This window comes from Dipodomys spectabilis, unplaced genomic scaffold, assembly GCF_019054845.1.
Source record: "Dipodomys spectabilis isolate Male_0828 unplaced genomic scaffold, ASM1905484v1 ptg000178l, whole genome shotgun sequence".
Classification (NCBI taxonomy): Eukaryota; Metazoa; Chordata; class Mammalia; order Rodentia; family Heteromyidae; genus Dipodomys; species Dipodomys spectabilis.
Genome location: NW_024870855.1, coordinates 6,406,390 through 6,428,283, shown reverse-complemented (window position 1 = coordinate 6,428,283; position 21,894 = coordinate 6,406,390). Strand labels below are relative to the sequence as shown.

The 21,894-nt window shown below is 43.0% G+C and overlaps 1 protein-coding gene across 1 annotated transcript in view; it reads left to right on the top strand.

The window, feature by feature from the left end:
- Pou6f2 (POU class 6 homeobox 2) overlaps nt 1-21,894 on the top strand; it is a 398,663-nt gene that overhangs the window by 361,154 nt on the left and 15,615 nt on the right. The window contains 1 exon segment of the mRNA XM_042695117.1: nt 12,623-12,829. Coding sequence (XP_042551051.1) covers nt 12,623-12,829 — 207 coding nt within the window.

Sequence of the window (21,894 nt, the reverse complement as noted above, 5' to 3'; positions counted from 1 at the left end):
CGCCCCCACCTCCCACTTCCCACCTCCCTAAAAGGGTTCAAATAACACCACATTCAAAATAGGTCTCAACATGTAAAGTTTGGGGAGATAAAAAGATTCATTCGCCATGTACCCATGGCTTATAGCTACATAGGAGGCTGAGATCTGAAGTCTGTGGTTCAAAGCCAGCCTGGGCAGGAAAGTCTGTGAAATTCTCTCTTATCTCCAAGTAACCACCAGAAAACTAGAAGTGGTACTGTGGCTTAAATTGGTAAAGTACTAGCCTTGAGCACAAAAACTCAGGAACAGTGCCCAGGCCCTGAGTTCAAGCCCCACAACTGACTAAAAAAAAAAGAAAGAAAAAAAATCCATTCTTTCAAATTGACCCAACTGAGATTCAACAATATCTAGAGATAACGTTTTATAAAACTATATATTCAGGGGCTAGGAAGGTGCTCAGTGGTAGAGTGCTTGCCTTGCATGCATGAGGACCTGGGTTTGATTCCTCAGCACCACATAAGAAAAAAGAAAAAAGCTGGAAGTGACTGTGGCTCAAGTGGTAGAGCGCTAGCCTTGAGCTGAAGAGCTGAGGGACAGTGCCCAGGCCCAGAGTTCAGGTCCTATGACCAACAACAACAAAAAAAAAAACCTATCTGCATTCTTGTCCTCATTGTCGCAACTTTAAGATGAGTAAAAATGTATGCAGAAAGGTGGAGGTAAAACAACACTATAGACAAGGCAGAAACTATAAAATCCAGAATTTACCAATATGCTTTCCAATATAGTAAGCATATAATTTTTTTTGCTAGTTCTGGGGCTTAAACTCAGGGCCTGGGTGCTTTCCCTAAGTTTCTTTTTTTTAATTTATTTATTTATTTATTTATTATTGTGAAAATACTGTACAGAGGGGTTACAATTACATGAGCAAGATAATGAGTACATTTCTTATCAAGCATTGTAGCCTCCTCCTTTGTTTCCCCTTCCCATCCCATCCTCCCCCGGCCCCCTACCCAATCCTCCCCCCCCACCAAAGTTGTTTCTTATGCTCATGGTTAGTGCTCTACCACTTGAATCACAGCTCCACTTCCAGCTTTTTTGTAATTTATTAAAAAGAAAAGTCTCACAGACTTTTCTGCCCAAGCTGACTTCGAACCATGATCCTCTGATCTCAGCCTTTTGAATAGCTAGGATTTCAAGCATGCATCACCAGCGTCCAACACATATAGAATTTTTTAACTTTTAAATTTTCAGTTGTGGTGGCACACACCTGTAATCTCAGCAGCATGGGGGCTGAAGCAGGAAGATTCTGTGCTTGAAGCCAGCCTGGGCTACATAATGAGTTCCAGGCCCAGTTTGGGTTACAGAGTGAGTACCTGTCTCAAAAAATGATAGGTACATAGATAAACACATAGATGGATAGATAGATAGAAGATAGAATGGAGAGAGGCTAGAGATAGATTAGATGAGCGAGAGAGAGAGGGAAAAAGAGAGATAGGCAGACACGTGATAGAATAGGGGGACTAGAGAGAGATTAAAACAAAATCACTTGTGTTGATGGAAGGCACCTTCGCTGTTTTCAAAAAGCTGTGTTTCCTACAGACATATCCTTTTACTCTCTACCATTAAGTCCAAGAATGGACCACAAAGGCAGTTATAATGGCTCCTCATTTAGCTCTCATCCAGTCTAATACCATCAGTATAAATTTATTCTTCTGATTATACCCTGGATCAAATCTTTTTGTCTATGAATGTTTCCTCACACTTGAATGGGGAATGCCAATAAAAGAACAACCACCCTCACAATTAATACTAATCTATGTGAAAAACAATTTAATGCTGCATCTTAAAATAAAAACGTAAGGAAAAGCAAACAAATAAATGCCTGACTCCCAAGTGTAGAACCTGCCAGCTTCCATTGCAACATTTCTAGAGAAGGAATTGTCAACTACTCACAATGAGGCCCAGGCTGCTAACTTCATTTTGCCAAAGGACTCAAGAAAGATTCAGGTCCAATAAGGATGATCATTGTATTAATCCAGTTGACTTACCTGGAAGGCCTGTCAGTTCTCTGAGAAGTGAAGTTTCCTCTACAATGTTGGTGCCTAATGACCTGCAGACCCAGAACCAGCCTGAACTCCATAAACAAATCGCTCTTTAAAACATCTTCAAAATTAATATCATTCATGATGCCATAGGTCATTAATATCTGCTGAGACCCTTCACCTTGCCCCCTCATTTGTAACTCGAAGACAAAGACAGACAGGATAAATGTCTTCTTTCCCAACATCAAACTACTAATAACAACACCTCGCCCCCTCATTTGTAACTCGAAGACAAAGACAGACAGGATAAATGTCTTCTTTCCCAACATCAAACTACTAATAACAACAATAAAACTGTGTTCATCAGTGTGCCTGGGAATTTGGGATCATTTGGTGTTTAGTTAAAGAGGAGAGGAACCCAAAACTCACAAATTGGTGAGTAGTCATGAGAATGTTCGTGCTCACATAATTATTAAATCAGATGAAAATCCTCCCACCCAGCTCTTCTGAATATCTCTTCTTAGATGTGTCTAATGTCTCTTTTGATGGGCACTGACTTGTACTGTTGTATTTTTAATGATTTTTAAAAGCCTCTATAGAACCTCAGCAATAATATTTGAATAATATTCATCTTTAAGTAATCTGGAACTTCAATGATCAGTATTACAAATAGCAGCCATGACCTCTTAGAAATAGTCCATAGTTTAAGGGAAAATATACCTTCTGTTCATGGTTTTTAAAAAACCAGCTTCTACTAGTTTGTGAAACTCCCACTTCCTCTTCTTCCACATCTTCTTGCCTTCCCTTTTGCCTTTCTTCTACCTTTTCAAGCATTCTTAGTTGACAAAGCTCTGATGTGGTGACTTATGTCATAGTGTTCTTAACTTCATTTTTGGGGATGGACTGCCCCTTTCTTTTGTGCTGGTATTGGGGCTTGAACTCAGGGCCTTGTGCTCTCCTTTGGCTTTTTCATTCAAGGCTGGCACTCTGCTACCTGAGATACAATCTCCACTTCTGGCTTTTCACTAGTTAATTGGAAATAAAAAGTCTCATGGACTTCTATGACCAGGACGGCTCTCAGATCTAGATCCCAACCTCCTGAGTAGCTAGGATTAAAGGCATAAGGCTGTGCAGCAAGGGTTATACCTGAGGACATTCTCACTGAACTTCATCCTTCTTCTGTCCCCAGACAAAGTTTAGGATCTTGCTGTCTCTGGGCACTCTTGAGGAGGAGTCTTCTCTGATCATTTTAAATTCCAAATAAGATCCCTGGTTTCCTGAAGGTAACAACACTGCAAACTTTGAAATACCATTCCCAGCAGCAGAAATTTCCAACTTGGCCTCCTTCCTACAGCCTGCTACCACAGGAACAGAAGCCTGGTCCTTCTTTCTGTCCCTCTTGAGTGGATTTCCTCCTCTTCAAGCTCATGAATGATGGCTCTGCTCTAGCAGGTTCAAGGAGAATTACTAAAGTAATCCCCGGAAATTGCCAGAGTAATGGCCCCCTCCATCTGCTGGTCAGAGAGCAGGGGCTCAAGCCCATTCTTGGTGGGATGACTGCTGAGGCCCAGATGGGTCTTGGCCATGGCACATTGCAACAGGAAGCATGTTCTCTTCCAGATCCCCACTTCCATCTCAGAGCTGCCTTTTCTCCAGATCTACTTATCAGAGCTCTCGTTCCCCAGGGGAGTTCTCTATTACCAGAGAAACACAAATTCTTTGTTTGGCCATCAGAGGGTATGCAGCCAGTTCCAAGCCATCGGGTCCTCCTCCTTACCCCCCTCCTATTCTACTTCCTCCTCCTCCCCTCCTCTCTCACACTCTGTTATTCCTTTCCCTGTCTTTTTCTGTCCCATGCCTTCTTAATTCCAAAGCCATAGCCATTCATAACTGGAACTGCAGCTGCGTCCACCATACCCAGCTTAGTTAATGCTGTTTTTATAACATCATTTTCACAGAAATTATTCTTCTCACAAGATGACAGAAAGGTTCCTTTTAAGATCCTGAGATCTGGCCAGGCACTGGTGGCTCAGGCCTGTAATCCTAGCTACTCAGGAGGCTGAGAGCTGAGGATCAGGGTTCAAAGCCAGCCCAGGCAAGGAAAGTCCATGAGACTCTTATCTCCAATTAACTACTAGAAAACCAGAAGTGGTGCTGTGGCTCAAGTGGTAGAGTGCTCACCTTGAGCTGAAGAGCGCAGGGACAGAGCCCAGGCCCAGAGTTCAAGCCCCACGACTGACAAAAAGAAAAAGATCCTGAGATCTCTAATTCATTGCTTTTGTCTATGAGTGTATTTCTCAATGAAAACTGAACTGTAGAATAGCCGGTGGGGTTTGAAGCCAGCCCAGGTAGGAAAGTCTGAGGCTTATCTCCAGTGAATCACAAAAATGCTGGAAGTAGAGCTATAGCTCCACTTGAGCAAAAGAGCTCAGGAACAATGCCCAGGCCCTGAATTCAAGCCCCAGAACCAGCTCACACACGCGTGTGCGCACACACACACACACACAGTATAGCTTAAAATATCTTCCCTCACAATTTGGTATTGAAGAAATGTGCTATCTACTGCTTACAAATTGGTTTAAGATCATTTGTCATATATTCTGGGCTATACTGATTCAACCTTTGGGCATATGGCCATTCCTTACTTCTTGCCCTGGCCAGACATAACTAATCCACAACGGCACTCTTTCTTCTGAGCCTTGGAACTATCAGCGCTCCTGGAAGCCAGAGCCAACCCATGACACTAAACCTACCAGTCCTTCCTTTAGTGTCTTCCTCTAATTGGATGCTTCCATCCTCATCCTCATGCTTTAGCATTCTCGGATCCAGATTTCCTGTGAAGGCCCCTCTCAGCACCCACACATCTCCTGTTCTTCATCTTGGATATAGCTAAATGCAAGAAGACACTATATTGAAAAATGTCATAATGGTGGGATTTCCTTACTCTTTCTAGAAGCAATATCCTAGTTAGGGCTGCTAAAAATCATTCTAGAGCCTAGAATGAAAGTATTATAGGAAGAAGACACAAGTCATCACTTGGAGGACTGAGAGAATAACTGCATTCAGATCAGAAAGAAGGAAGAAGGGGACTAGCTGCTTCGTTCAAGAGTATTCCCCTTCTTGTTTAGCTTCTTGGCTCTGAAGTGCTGCAAGTTCTGTTCAAATAGGGACAATGTGAAGCCAGTGTTAACAAAAGCCTCTTGACCAAAAGGTGCTCAGGTGACACAAATATTCAGTGAACTGCCCTAGCTGATGCGTTGACAGGCCCAAGGAAGCCACGGATTTCCAGCGTTAATGCATCTCCTATTCTTAAAGAGATGGGCAACAAAGTGACTTGCCAACAAGACATCAGCAGTCACACTCTCATAGTCGTTTAGGGGCATATCATTGACAGGCACAACATGTGGCCAATCAAATGACTTCTCCCTGTGCCTGTGCTTCTGACACTCCCCTCCCATGGCTGCTGATGACACCTCCAAGCCAACAGTGAATACAGAGAGAGCCTTCATCTTCTTCCATCCTGACTCATGAATACCCTAGCTAGGCTTAAGTGCAGAAAAGCATTGTCACACAGGAGGGAAATACAGAGGTGTGGAGTGGTCATCAGCTGTCTCAGCTGATTTAAATGATCCAGGTACCAGTGGCTCGCTCCTGTACTCAGGAGGCTGAGATCTGAGGATCACAGCTCAAAGGCAAGGAAAGTCTCTGAGACTCTTATCTCCAATTAACCACCAAAAAGCTATAAGTGGAGCTATGGTTCAAGTGGTAGAGCACTAGCCTTGAACAAAAAAAGCTTAGGAACAGAGCCTAGGCTCTGAGTCAAGCCCCAGGACCAGCACCAAAAGAATAAAAACGAAATAAATTAAAAGGAATTATAATTACCACTGCATTAAAGATAATCTCAGTTGAATAAAAGCTGTGCAAGTTCTTATTGAAATAGGTATCTTATAAATATACAGGCTAATCAGGCTCTGGTGGCTCACGCCTATAATCATAGCTATTCAGGAGGCTGAGATCTGAGGATCACGGTTGAAAGCTAGCCTGGGCAGGTAAGTCCATGAGACTCTTTTTATCTCCAATTAACCACCAGAAAACTGGAAGTGGCACTGTGACTCAAGTGATAGAGTACTAGCCTTGAGCAAAAGAGCTCAGGGACAGTGCCCACAACCAACAGAAAATAAATAAGTAAACAAGTAGGCTAATGAACATTAGTCATTTGACTATTTTTAAGACGCTCTTGTACCATGACCATTATTCCTGACTTGTTCTTGATGCTCTTAGCTCATCTAAGGAAAGAGACAGGTAGCCATGAACCACAACAACCAAGTAAGTCTCCTGTCAGAGAATCCAGTGCTCTTTCAGTCACAAATTATCATTATAATACCAGTATAGGCCTCAGCATGGCTAAAGCATTCGTCAGAGATGAATCATCACTGGGAAAAGAGTCAAGGCAATGACATAGAAGATCACTGCAAATGATGCTCAAGCTATTTGCTGTGGGATTGATGGGGCAATAACTTTACTCACCAAATGTCTAATGTTGCAAGCTAGGCATGGAGTAGGCCATGATTTCTGAGTTAAAGGGGAAGCTAAGGAACAAATCAGCCTCCCCTATGCCAAGGATTCATTGGGGCATTTGGCTTCACACCAGAATGTCTGTAATAGCATCCCAGAGAATGGTGGGCTGGTCTATAGTCTCTTGCTGTTCCAGTTCATTCTGTCCACACTGCCACATTCAGACCTAAAATAGCTCCATTTCAGCTCTCCTCCATCAAAACCGATTCCTCATACAACTGAATGGGATCTGGCCTCTCCAGCCTGGCCTATCTCAATACCCTCTATTTGCAAACTGGTTTGCTCAGCATGCTCACACTCATAGGCAAATGTTGTCAGGATTTACCTAATCCCACCCAATCTCATAGTCTCCACTTCCTCTTAAACCATCCTCTTCTTTCTTCCCCTAAAGTAACGCATTCAGACCTAATATTCCTGCACACCTGCCTGTGTGGACATAGAAATTGTTTATTTTTTTCCATCAATAGATCTTCATCACTCAATGCTTACTTATTCCCTTGAGCTGGTGGAATCTTGCACTGATGTCTATGACCCCTGCCTTATCCCAAATGCATCCTGACTCCTCTGCTTATAGAAGGAAGGTCTGTAGTATTTAGCTACTCTGCCAGAATCCTCAATGTTTTAAAAGAATGCGAATTTGTTTCAAATGTAGAATGTCTTGAGCAAGAGTCATAACCTAGTTTCATGTGTCTGTGTCTGTGTGTGTCTGTGTGTTTGCCCATGCGCACATGTGCACGCACAGGTGCACACATGCAGATAGGCACCAATCCAGAGTCTTGAACTCAGGGCTTGGATACTGTCCTTAGCTTTTTTGCTAAAAACTAGCACTCTTCCACTTGAGCCACAGCTCTTCCAGCTTTTTTTTTTTTTTTTTTTTTTTTGGTGTTTATTGGAGATAAGAGTCTCACTGACTTTCCTACCCAGTCACTCTTTGAACCACAATCCTCAGAGCTCAGCCTCCTAAGTAGCTGGGGTTACAGGCATGAACCACCAGCACCCAACTAGTTGCTTTTATATTTTTTAAATCAGCTTTAAGAAGCTGATCAAAGGAGTTATCATCCAATAAAAGTGTTCATAAACACAGTACTTCTTGGTCAATGGCTCAACAATGTAATCTTCCATCAGAACTTCCGCTAGTAGTCAATCCTTGGCTTTGAGGAACTGAGTGATCAAACTTCCCAAAAAGACAGTTTTAATACTGAAAGTGTCTTATCTTCTTTCTACCTTTTAATTTTTTTTGCGGGGGGGGGGGGGGGGGGTCCGGTCGTGGGACCTGAACTCTGGGCCTGAGCACTGTCCCTCAGCTCTTCAGCTCAAGGCTGGTGCTCTACCACTTGAGCCACAGCGCCACTTCCGGCTTTTTTTCTTTTTTGTTTATGTGGTGCTGAGGAATTGAACCCAGGGCCTCATGCATGCAAGGCAAGCGTTTTACCACTGAGCCACCTTCCCAGCCCCCCTTTTAATATTTTTGACTTAATAAATATACAGAGATGCTGATACTCTCCTTAAATCTTAAAAGGCCTTTAATTGGAAATGTAATTTCCACTTGTAAATGGATAATCATTTGTGAATACGGAGAGTCTCAGATCTTGGTACCTCAGCTTCTCTCATCTCCTTATGACAACATCTGAGAAATCAAAATTCATGGAGGAGTACGTGTGTGGAAATGCTAAGAAGGATCACAATCAGCATGGGCATAACAGGCTCCTCCTAGAGTTTTTAAACAATCCAGTTGTATGTTCATCTTTGTCAATAAACAGGAACCAGTTACAACCTGCTTAAATTGATACCTTGGAGACTAAGAAAAAATATTCCATGTGTGCCAACAAGTGTTGGCTGAGACAGTGACCCGACACCCTGAAAAGGAGAAATGTGTAACTTCACCCAAGGATTCCTGACTTTAGACCTACTCCTTTCCCTGCCCCTCACCTCACAGGCAAACTGTGTATTAAAGGACTCCAGACTCTGCTGGCTCTGTCACCGTAGCTGTTCTATCCTTGGAAAAGTAATGCTCATTTCTAGCAGAAATTGAGAAGAGATGGTGAGCATATAAGAGGCATGTGTGTTAGTAATATCGCAGCTCAGTGTTGGGACATGAGTGTACCTAGGGGAAAGGTTGGTAAGTCATCTGCATTTCCCTTTCTGCTGCTTCTTTCGCTCAGAAAGTGCATCTCATTACCATGGAAACGGCACAGATTCCTGTCAATCATCCCGAGACAGGATGCTTCTCTTCTCATCACCTGGAGTTCTGCACCTGTCACGTGCCATGCCTCATTTGGAGACATTCTCCCTGGCTCCAAACACACTGACATCCTGCCTAAAATAGCACCCACAACTCCACCTAAATGCACTCAGTGTTATAGGCTTTCAGCTCAGGTCAAGCAGACAGAGAAGGAGAAGGCGTAAGCCAAAGACACTAAAGGCAGCCAAAGTGGGTGGGTCAGCTGCCATATAGAGAGGAGAATGGTCCACCACAGCCTAGCACATGAGGCCTGCTTCCCAGGACTCTTATGTTGCCTGCGGGTGTCACAGGAACCAGCCTTTGGGTTGTTTAATGCAAGAGCACTCATGTATAAAGTACGGATGCGCTATGATCTATTGATGCTCCTGACCTTGCTCGCACAGATGGGATGTGCTCATTGCTGATACTGCAGGGCAGGCCTCGCAGGCTTGTGCAGGAAGTCTACAAGCCTGCTGACTCCTTAGGGAATACCACCCACGCTCACAATAATGGCCTGACCTTTATCAGCATCCATTGACAACTACCCTTGATACTTGATATTCAAATCGCTCTTCCAGTAGTACCATTTGGGGGGGGGGGGGGGGGAGAGGGGAAAGGCTGTGGAGGAAGTGACATCAGATGTCAGGTGAGGAGGGAGCTTTCCCCAGCATGATGCAGTCTTACACTTCTCCTGAGGTTTAACCTACAGTCCTGGTGATAAACTGAGCCTGAAGCCCATTTGCTGATACACACACACACACATACACACACACACACACACATAGATATATAGATTATATATAATCAAATATATATTTATATATTACATAGGTATATATGATATCAATTATATATTATAAATATATTATATTTATATTATAATTATAAATACATATATGTGTATGTTTATTAAGAAACTATGTCTGTTGAGTGCTGTGGGAAGCAGTGTTATTTATAAACCCAGTCCCTGGGCAATTTATCAGCTAATGGGAAATTGCAGCTAGGATTTGGGGTGTTGTCTAAGAGCTGGTATCCTCTGATGCCTTCTGGGTAGTGGGAGGCAAGAGGCCAATAGAAAAGCAAGCATTTGAGAGATCCTAGCTTCAGCCCTGCTGTGTACAAAGTCCTGACAGAGGTCCTGGGAGACTTCCCTAATCCCCACCTTGAAGAGATGCTGTGAGAACAATGGAGGCAAGGTAGCCTTGCCTGTGCAAAGGTCCTCGGAGTCATCACGGTGTCACAGCCACCACTTGGCCAGGTCACTGACCCCACAGCTGGAGGCCACCTTTGACAGCCCACCAGGCATGGCCTCCTAACCATGCTGCTGAGTGCAGGGACCTCAGCATTGCACAGAAAGCCTCCTGACTGCCCTGGGGGACGGGGGCAGAGGGCAGTGCTCACAGCACCAGGAAACAGGCCACTGTTTGGGTGTGTGGAGTGTGTGTGTGTGCACACGCAGTGCTGGGACTTGAACTCAGGGCCTGGGTTATGTCCCTCAATTTGTTGAGGGTTTTTTTGGTGTTCTGTTTTATTTGCTCACTTCTGGCTTTTTGCTGATTATTTAAAGATAGGAGTCTCATTGACTTTCCTGCCCAAGCTGGCTTTGAACTGTGATCCTGAGTAGCTAGTATTATAGGTGTGAGCCACTGGTGCTTGGCTCACAGTTTGGGGTTGTTTCTTGTTTTCTTTTGTTTGGAGCAGATAAAATCTGTCTCTAGCAATATGTGAGTGGTCATTGTATCTCCAGGTGCTGTAGACACTGGACACATGCTCCTCCTGTGACATCTTCCTCCTTCTGCAGTAGTCAGATCCATCAAACCCCTCCTTCAGTCTGTCCACACAATCCCTTCACTGAAGCCAGAGGTTACTGGAGACAAAGGGCCTGACCTGTCCCCTGTCTTGGTAACCTGCCATTTAAAATGCACATTCTTTCTGTTTTCTGCTGCAGGCCTCACTTCTGTGTGAAGAGCTTCAAACATGTATTTGTGAGGGGAACTCTGGAAACCTTCAGAAAGCTCAGGTCCCCTTACAAATGTGACCCAGGCCTTTCCATTTCCTAACAAATAGGGCAATGTCATTCTTTCTGATGGAGGCATAGAATTCCATTGTGTATATATACCACATTTTCTTGATCCATTCATCTACTGAGGGGCATCTGGGTTGGTTCCATATCTTAGCTATAGTAAGTAATACTGCAATAAACATAGTAATGCATGGAAAGGCCTGGAAAAAATTACATTAAGTGAAGTAAGCCAGGCCCAAAGAAACATAGGTCCCATGGTCTCCCTTATTTGCAATATCTAGTATATGTCTGAGTCAAGCAGAAAAAGTCAGATAAGTTGATGTTAGGGAAATAAACCCTAAGATATGTATTCAAATGTTTTTTTCTTTCATGCTATTGTTTCTAACACATTTATAAGATTATTTCTTTGTTGCTTTGTATGTCCCTCCCCCACAGTATAACCCATGCTTTCACTTATTTGATGTCGGTATAATTTGTGGAGGGGGAGGAGAAAAACAAATCGTTTAAATAGGGATACAGGTGGACCCATTGCAACAATGAGATGTACAAGTCGTTATGTTGAAAACAAACTTTACAACTTTGGTGTGGGGGGCAGAGGGGAGGGATGATTGGGTGGTGGGGCGGGGGAGGATGGGAAGGGATGGGAAAGGGAAACAAAAAATAAAAAATAAAAAAATAAACTATACATGGCTCACAAAAAAAAAAAAATGTGACCCAGGGTTGTAGAAATGTCACAGCAGGGAAAATGAACTCCTGTTTCTTTGTCTTCTTTGAGATTTGTTTCTCAACCACCATGAGCACCACCCTTTATCCTGCTGGCGTACCTGGAAGGTGGCTGGATGGGATGAGGGTGGAAGGCAAAGATGTAATAGGATAGACTTGCAGTAGGAGGCAGAGCTCCTGGGCAGATGAAGTCCCAGTGAGAAACAATGCAGCTTCCCGGGCTGATGGGGGCCTTGCATGCTGAGAAATCCTTCCTGCCTCTGGTTCTGACAGACAGCATAAATCTTAGGCATTGCTGATGCACAGTTTTGATTTTTTTTTTTTTTTGAGACAGGGTGTGACTATGGAGTCAATGCTAGCCTCAAACTCAAGAACATCCTAACTTGGTCTTTTGAGCGCTGGATTACAGGATGTGCTACCACACCTAACTGCCCCATTTTATTTCATTTTACTTTTTGGCAATACTGGGCTTTGAATTCAGGGCCTTGTGCTTGCTCAGCATTTTTGCTACGGCTGGTGTTCTACCACTTGAGTCATGCCTCCAGCCCTGATTTTTGTTCATTATTTGTTTTTGTTATTGTTATTATCTTTAAGTTGCTGCACAAAGAGGCCTTGATCCAACATGTCAATCTATGAGTACAAGGCATCTTGTTCAATGTCACCCCTTCTATCACCCTCCCCACCCATCCTGACACTATTGTTGGTTATTTTAGACGTAAAATCTCACTGACTTTTCTGCCAAGGTTGGCTTCTAGCCAGGATCCTCCAGGCCTTAGCCTCCTACAGTAGCTAGGATTACAGGCCTGAGCTACCAGTGAGTGCTTGGCTCTCTAATTTATTTTTTAAGTAAAATGCTTTTCCTTTCCTATGGTCCATGTGCCATTTTCCCTTCTCTATTTTTTTTCTGCTTCTTTTATCCATACCCTAAATCTATTCATAGATTCCAAATCAGCTTCTGGTGGTTTCTTACCCATCCAGAGTACCCTGAGATGTCCACCTGCGCTCATTGTGTAGACCCTAAACCAATCCTCTCCTCAACTCCAGTCCTGTCTCTTGCAGATCATTGGGACCATTCCACTGATGCCTAACCCTGGGCCTTCGAGTCAAGCGGCCAGCAGCACTCAGGGCCTTCAAGTGCAGCCCATCACCCCCCAGCTCCTGACCAATGCCCAGGGCCAGATCATCGCCACCGTCATTGGGAATCAAATCCTGCCTGTGATTAACACCCAGGGCATCACACTCTCCCCCATCAAGCCAGGCCAGCAGGTAACGTGACCCACCGCACTCAGCAAAGCACCCCTAGCTCTCTTCTCCTGTCCTGTCTCAATGAAAAGTAATCCCATTGCAACAGCTTCCATCTCACTAACCCTAACATGTCAGTCTTTAAAAAAAAAAAAAAGACACACGGCTCTATTTCTCTTACTTAGTGACTACAGATGATCATTTCAATAGTCCTCTAACCTAAAATAAAATGTATTAAATTCTAAACAGAGATGGTGACCTAAAAATTAAGTAGAATGTGTTCTTATTCATCTATACTGAATGCACTTAGTTTTTAGATTTGTTTGAAGTGGGTTCAAAAGGGAACCAAGACTACTTGTGCTACTGCTTACAAAAAAAAGGGGAGAATGATAGGGCTGGGGGTTTAGCTCAATGAAAGAGCACCTGCCTGGCGAGCGCAAGGCCCTGAGTTCAGTCCTCAGCTCTGGGGGGGGGAAAGCTATAAAAGACAAAAAAGGGAATGAAAAAAAAATAGGAAGTTCTAGCCAGGAACCTGTGGCTCACACCTGTAATACTAGCTACTCAGGATGCTGAAATCTAAGAATCACAATTCAAAGTCAGCCAAGGCAGGAAAGTCCATGAGATTTTTATCTCCAATGAAGAACAAAAAAGTGCTAGAGGTAGAGCTGTGGCTCAAGTGATAGAGCACTAGCTTTAGAGCACAAAAGCTCAGGGACAGTGCCTAGGCCCTCAATTCAATCCCAAGGATTGGGGGCAGGGGGCAAGGAAGCAAGTTCTGCCTGCTTAATTTTGCTAAAAAACCATTAACAACAGTTCTTTTTTTTTTTTTTTATTCAAATACTGAGGACAGCCATGGCTTCTGGTCTCACAAAGCTGCTGCTGCATTGACTCCTTACCTACTCTCTATAGCAGGATTCTGGGACTGGGAAGGTGGCTCAGTGGTAGAGCACTTGCCTTGCATGCATGAAGCCCTGGGTTCGATTCCTCAGCACCACATAAGCAAAAAGAAAAAAGCCGGAAGTGGCACTGTGACTCAAGTGGTAGAGCGCTAGCCTTGAGCTGAAGAGCTGAGGGACAGCACCCAGGCCCAGAGTTCAGGCCCCATGACCAACAAAAAAAAAAAAAAAAAGATAGAAAAGAAAATAAAAAATATATAGCAGGCTTCTGTTCAATGCTAAAAGGGGTGATTCTTACCTAACAGCTCCTCATTCAGTAGAGGACACCCTCACTGCACATGAAGCAGAGAATGTCCTGTGACAGAGTAGGGGAAGGGTAAATTTTCCCAGAGGAAGATAACATAGGAATGGAGGTTGCCTGATGGGTAAGTTAGCCCAGTGAATGAAGGGCTAATGGTATTCCAGGTAGTGGGAACTGCAGAAACAAAGACAGAGCAATGAGAAAGAGGCAAGGATGGTAAGAGATCTCCACTGGAACAAGAGCAGGCTGAGAACAATCATGGATGGGTTCTATGATGCAGCCAGAAAAGTGGGCATTGTATCTGTGTGATGTTGATCTGCAACATGACGGCACAAAGTGTGTCACTCAACCAGGGAGTGTGAGGGTTGAAGAAAGTGAAATTGGGAGGTTAGACTAGCTCCTGGCACACAGTACATGCTCATTTAGTGGTGACTGATCATGGTGGTGATGGTGGCGGTGGTGGCAAAGATGATTTGCCTTGCTACCCTGGGAATCTATAAGAGATTTGTAAAAAATGGAAGGAATGACATGCTCTGTTGTTTTTGGTTTAAAAAAAAAAACAGCTGATAACTGTGAAGGTTGACGTGATGAAATGTCCTATTGTAAACAAACCATTTAGGAGACAATAGTAAAACACAAGCAAAAATCACTAGAGGCATGCACAATTTGCTATTTCACTAAAACCTGGAAATAATAACAGTCCTACTGTTATTTCCAGTCCTCTGGACAGGAGTCCTAGCTCTGGAATCAATGAGCACATTGTTTTTTGGAGCTGAAAATAAATGAGACATCCAGAGAAAGTATTAGGAGCCAGAGAAGAAAGGAAGACCCAGGTGTCCTCTCAGAAAATGCAGCTCTTAAAAGGTGTGGGAAAGGAAAGGGTAGACAAGACAGGGCAGGATAACAAACCCCAGAGAGTGGAGTTCTGGTAGCCAAAAGCTTGAAAACAGTAAGACAAGTATTCAAATGCTATAAAGACAAAATAGGAGAAAGCAAGGGAGAAACATCTGTTCTTCCCTTTGTTGTAACGTTTTGAAGTGTGAGTTATCTCTGCTTTAAACATTTTAAAGTGTTCTTAAGTCATCTGTTAACTGGATGAATCCAGAAGAAGTAGACAAGGCTAAGATGTACCCTAACCAAAGAAAGATGGCAGAAAGGAATGAGGAAGATGAACCATGGGAGGTTACTAGATGGTTTTATGTGTCATTGGGAAACTTGATAAGGTATAGCGGTGGTCAAGGAAATAGAATGCAGAGGAAAGAGAAAAGGAAAACATGGATATCACTTATCTACAAGAGGGTAGAAAAGTCCTTCGGAGACCTTGGCCATTGCCAGTTCAGTTTGTGATCTAACGATGAAAATGATCCTTTCCTGATAGCACTCGGGAAATGTATTTGAAAAATCAGTTTTTTAATCAATTAGTATTTAAAGGTCTGCTTAATAGAAATATTTGTTGGCCACCAACTGTGTGTCAGAGACTGTGCCAAGAAGTTAGGGTATATTGGTAGACAAGACAGATACCATGAGCCTTTCCTACCTGGAGTTTACTGTCTAGCAAGCGAGAAGCATGGTCATAAGATGTGCATAGGTATGTTCTCAGGATCTACAGTAAGAGTCATGAAGAAAGGGATGACCGGAATTAGAAGTATGTTTGCAAGGGAATAGTACCTACTGAAGAGAAGAGAGAAAATAAAAAGCAAGCAGATCTAAACATCTTACTAGAGACCTGAGGCCTTTGTCTTCTTGCTCAAAATCTTAAACCTCTTACTCGATAAACCAAGGTCTCCAGCTCTGCTCTTCCTCCGCAGCTGTATCCCTTGCGGTGAGGACTGGCTATTAAGGCCTTTTCTTCCCCTGCCTCTCAGCTGGCTTCTTTCATTTACTATATACAAGGGTCTATGAGATTACTCCTGTACCTTCCAAATGGAGCCCAACATAAAGCAAGATTCTCTACCTTTCATTGGCTTCAACCCTAGTTCTGTCTGTTCCAATCATGATCATAACCATTCCCAGGGAGAAAATGAGATCTTGCCTCTTTCTGTAAAATCTGCTAAAAAGCTATTTCTGACAGCAAAGACACATTGTAAATTAAAAAGTGGTGAATTAATTAGAAATCACTAACATTTAATATAAAGTAGCTCTCACTCTCACCTTGAATTTCAAAAGTAGGTAAGGGGGTGACAGACTACTTCTGCTACCTAAAATTACCACTGCAGAGCTGAGACATTACCATTTTTATTTAGAAGAAGGGCCTGACCAACAAAGCTTACTACTGCTCAACACCTTGTCCAACCCGGTCACAGACACAATCCCTTCCAAGTGCCCATCAAGTACCCTTCCTGAATTTGCTCCTACTATACCTACCTCCCCATGGAATGGAGCCTTGTTACTATTGAGCCAACAAGTGATCCTCTTCTGATCTAACCATCGTCAGTCACTCTTCACCGCAGAATTAAAGATCTAGCAACAGCCAGATTCGTGGGGATAAACCTGGCCACCTCATGCCAGGTGCAGCCAGTACCCTAAATAGAGGGATCTACTTTACCTGTTCACCTGCATATGGATGCCATGTCTACACATGAGCACTAAAAGAATACATGAAAGCCGGGAGCCAGTGGCTCACACCTGTACTCCTAACTACTTAGGAGGCTGAGATCTGAGGGTCGTGGTTCAAAGCCAGCCCAAGTAGGAAAGTCCATGCAACTCTTATCTTTGACTAACAATAAGTAAATAAATAAATACATAAATAAATAAATCGGCAGTGGAGCTGTGGCTCAAGTGGTAAAGTGCTAGCCTTGAGTGAAAAAGCCCATGGACAGTGCCCAAGACCTGAGTTCATGGTTTTAAGTCCCAAAACTGGCACAAAAATAAATAATAAATAAACAAAATCATGATGCACAGCTGAAGAGAGTGACATGAGCAATGGCCCAACCCCCAACTTGCAGCAGGCACCAGAGGCCTCTTGTTTAAGGCAGGGACCAAGGGTCTATCCTACTCCCAGAAAAGGAAGGAAGAAAAAAAACCAAATGTGAACCTGGTCAGGGAAATGTGAGAAATAAGTGACTTTATTTCTTGGCATCAGCTATAGCTGAAATGCCTTACAACACTAAGTAACACATTAGGCAAATCAGTAGGACATGTGCAAGGCTGAGTCCCAGACAGAAAATCTCTGACGCTAAGGATCATAAAATGCCAAAAGTTCAAAAGTAAAAAGCTCAGAACCAGAGATATAAGGGTAGTGGTCTTCAATGTTTTTTTTTAATATTACCTACTACATTGAAGAAATATAATATGGACAACCACTAAAAGATAAAGGATTTCCACCATCCAGTAGAGACGTTTCTCAATTTATTTTTTCAAGTGATTTATGATAAGTGCCGGATCTCACAAGAGCCTAGTTCTGACAGTAAAATGCATCGTAAATTACAGGAGCAGAGAACTCCCTAACCCAGACTCAGAAGGAAGTCCACTTTCAGGGAGCAAATTACAAGGCTCTCCAATAAGATCACATGAGTGATTCATTTTAATTTTTTTTAAAAGATTACAATAACTGCCTCCTTAATTTAAGTTTTACATTTGCCTCTCCTTAACTAAAAAGAGCTTGAATAAAGTGTATGACTGGAGTGTTCACTACTTTTGAGGATTATTTTTCCCAATAATGAAAGATTATAAAAAACTTGCAAAGCTATCATCAGAAATACAAATACTATTTTGGGAAGAAAAATAATACACTAGGATTGAATAGCCCTCAAGTTTTTACAGCATCACATTAAAGTGTTTAGGGGAACAGCACACAAACAAAAAATGAAAGTCAGAAAAGGACTAGATGCTGGGTGCTGGTGGCTCATGCCTGTAATCCTAGCTACTCAGGAAGCTGTGCCCTGAGGATCGTGGTTTGAAGCCAGCTGGGGAAGTCCTCCTAATCTCAGTCTCCCACATACTAGTCTGAAGGATTCATGACAAGGGGTTCTCCTATATATTTCTGGGATGGCCTTGAATTATAATCCTTCCCATCTCAGCCTCATAAATGGTTAAGATTACAGGCATGATCTACCAGTGTCTGGCTAGAAATGCAAGCTCTTGAACCCTGCTTCTAGACCAAATCATGGACCAACTCAAGACTCAGAGGTGAGTCCTGGCAAGCAGCCGTAACAGCCCTCCTGGTAATTCTGATGAAGGTGAATCTTGAAATCACTGTTATAATTTCCCATCAAGCTAGCCGTAGGTCTGCATCCTTCAGAAAGATACCAGCCAGTTCAGAAAGAACTGGTGCCCCTCCCTGATGCTTCAGCTGCTGCTGGCCTCTGAGCTGTGCCCACTGGGTCCTTGTGTCATATGGAGCCCCAACACATGTGTGCAAGACCAGACCTATTCCCTATTCCAGTTGGCCTTTTCTTTTTTTCCTCTGTGTGTGTGTGTGTGTGTGTGTGTGTGTGTGTGTGTGTGTGTGTGTGTGTGTATGTGTGTGTGTGTGTGTGTGTGTGTGTTGGTACTGGGGCTTGAAGTCAGGACCCTGTTCACTTGCAAGAGCTTTTTCTCTGTCACTCTACCACTTGCTCCATACCTGCATTTCTGGCATTTTACTGATTAATTAGAGATGAGTCTCAGGGCCTTTTCTTCCCTGTCTGACTTTGAACTGCAATCCTCAGATCTCAGTCTCCTGAATGGCTATGATTACAGACATGAGCCACTGGCACACGGCTGTCACTTTGACGCTTGACAAGGAAAAATCTTTTCTAGTTGTTTTTATCTGCTTAGCTGAACTCTTGAGAGAAATCAGGTCTCTAGTATTCTAAAAGAAAAAATATATATATATTTGTAATATATATAAAACATTTCCCTTCCAGAGTAAATGATCTATATACATGTAATATATACATTACATGTAAATTATCCATATACATGTAATGTGTATAGATATATACATTATCTACATATATATATGGATAATTTACTCTGGAAGTAAAATATTTCTTAGATTCTTATAAATCTTAGACCCTGCTCTCCCTTTGGCTGTGTAAACACAAATCAAGTTCTGACCATAACTATTTTATTTTTTTCTCACTTCTTCTGTAAAACTTCATGAGTAAGGCCTTGCTTGCGTGTCTCCTAAGTGAGATTGAAACCTAAGAGCAGACAGACTTTCCTCCACTAAGTTGTGTCTGAGGAAGGAATATTTAAATTGATTATCATGCTATCCAGTTACCACACCCAGGGCCAATAGGATATTGATAGAATGCTAAAACTGAAGACTGCCTCATGATTCAGGAACTCAACACTGTAAACAGCCTTGCCAAGTAATGGTCTTTGGAAGGACAGCTCGGTAAGTTAAAGGGTATAGATCGAATCGTAAATATCCATCACATTTTATGAAGTAGATTGAAAATAGATTTAATCTTTAGTAGGTGTCCTTACGGTATAAAATTAACTAGATTTGATTGTTGGTTATGTGTGCCTAGCAGGTTGCCTAATTACCTTAGTCAGATGTTTGCTGCATGTTAATTTGGATTCCTGTGTCAATTATGGCCATCTTGGGTTCACCATCTCGCTCCACTAAGAATAGCTGAGCAGTAACAGGGGGTCAGTGGTGTTTGAAATGTAACAGCATGCAACTTGGCAGAAGGACCTGTGTGGCATCCCGGGAAGGAGGCTTGGGCCCCAAGATGTAAGTCTGGGCTCTGATGCTTGGCAGCCAGGCATATCTGCTGTGTAAGAAAACCTGCGAATGGGCTGTGAAGGTGGCTCAGTGGTAGAGCGCTTGCCTTGCATGCATGAGGCCCTGGGTTCGATTCCCCAGCACCACATAAGCAAAAAGAAAAAAACTGGAAAGTAGCGTTGTAGCTCAAGCGGTAGAGTGCTCGCCTTGAGCTGAAGAGCTGAGGGACAGCGCCCAGGCCCAGAGTTCAGGCCCCACGACCCGACCCAAAAAAAAAAAAAAACCTGTGAGTCAAGGAGTTTGCTACTAACTGTTACCATACAGGAGACAGAAGGAGAAACTGCTCCCTAAGTGCTTTTCCAGCGCCTTACTTACACTGCTCTAAAGGTAACTATTCATTTAATGGTTAAAAGAACTTTTAAATAATTTTTTTGGCCAGACCTGGGGCTTTGAACTCAGGGCCTGGACACAGTCGCTGAGGTTCTTTGTGCTCAGGCTAGCACTGTATCATTTGATAAATGTTTACAACCACCATACTGATCATATTCCTACAAGAGCCCCAACATGGGAAAAACCCAAACTGCCCAGAGAGAATGGATTATAAATACAGTGTGTGCATGTGTGTACTTATGTATAATACTGGAATAGTATTAAGCAATAAAAAAGGGCTGAGTTACTGCCAAATGCAGTAAAATGAGTGAATCTCAAAAAAAAAAAAAAAAAAAAAAAAAGTATGCCAAGCAAAAGAAGCAAGATACGAGAAGGGTGCACTACTGTATGATTCCATTTCTAGAATCGTGCCCCGTAAAGGCAGAGTGAGAGAAAACAGAGCAGAGGTTGTCTGGGAGAAGGGAGGGGCTTTTGTGGAGTGGCAAGAACAGTTTCTGTCTTGATTGTGGTGGTGAGGGCATGACAGGTAAATGCACTTGACAACATTCCGGAAACTCTGTTTGACATGGGTATGTTTTATTATGTATAAATTATAGATCAATAAAGATGAATGGGAAAACAAATACGCACAGCAGGGAAGCAATGGTAAATGTGAAGTTGAAATGTCCCAGGCTGACTCTCAGATATTAAACAGATGATCACCAAGACTTGGGCCTGTTTTGGATAGTATTGCCCATCAAAAGTCAGGAGCTGATTTATTTTTGCATCCAAAAGCCTGGCTGTCCCTCACTGAGTGTGATGATGGATCTAAAACCACTGGGTACCCAAAAAGTGGTACAGCTAGTCCAAAAACAGGCTGGTCTTCCACTTTCTCAGGATCCTGACAGGCTCTGGTGCCCTCTTTCTAGATAAGCAACATAAAAAGGAGACCGTGCTCCCCTGAAGGTCAAAGTGAACCTGCCACCTGCCCCCTCCCCATTCCTCTTCCTTCTCTCCTTATTTATCCAAACTCTTCTTGACTGGCAGAGTGATAGCCTTAGATAACCTGGAAAAGAATAAAGAACATACAGACATCAAGACAACCTTACTTCCTACCCACAAAAATTTCTGTAATTAACTTAAGTCTTCCTTGTGGCATTGGAATTATTAGCTTGAGCCCCAAGACTAGACTTTCTGTGTCCAGAGCAGCTCTGTCTCCATAGTGAATCCTTTTAACTTCTCCATGTCTCTACTTCCTTTCCTATAAACACTGGGTGGAAATAGCACTCATCCCTGCCACCACCACCAAGGAGAGAATCAAGTAGGGGGAAACCTTCATGCCCTTAGTGACTGACACAAAGTAAAACAAGAAATGGCTGAGAGCTTCAGATATTAGGGGATGGTGTTGTCTTGACTCCTCCCCCATTTCTCTCTTAATTTTCTAGAGGGCTTCAGAGAATCATTTTTACCAACTCTGTAGTAATCCACCCAGATTCTTAGCACTGGGAGAGCAAAGAGGTCTCACTTAAGGGATGGAGGTATGGCTCAAGTGGTAGAGCACCCACCCAACAAGCAAAAGACCCTGAGTTCAAACATCAGTACTGCAGAAGAGGAGGGAAGGAAGGAAGGAAGGGAGAGAGGGAGGGAGGGAGGGAGGGAGGGAAGGAGGGAGGGAGGGAGGGAGAAGTCAAAAGGCCTCACATATGCTCTGCCTAAAGCTTGAACTTTCTTAAAAAAAAACTCCAGTTTCATGTGAGTTAAAATGACAGGGCTCAGCCCTGCTTTTAAGTCTGAGTTTTGCATCCTAGGTGATGGTGTTTCATTTTGTATGCCCGTGTTTAAGAAACCCATCAGGTGTGCAGTCATT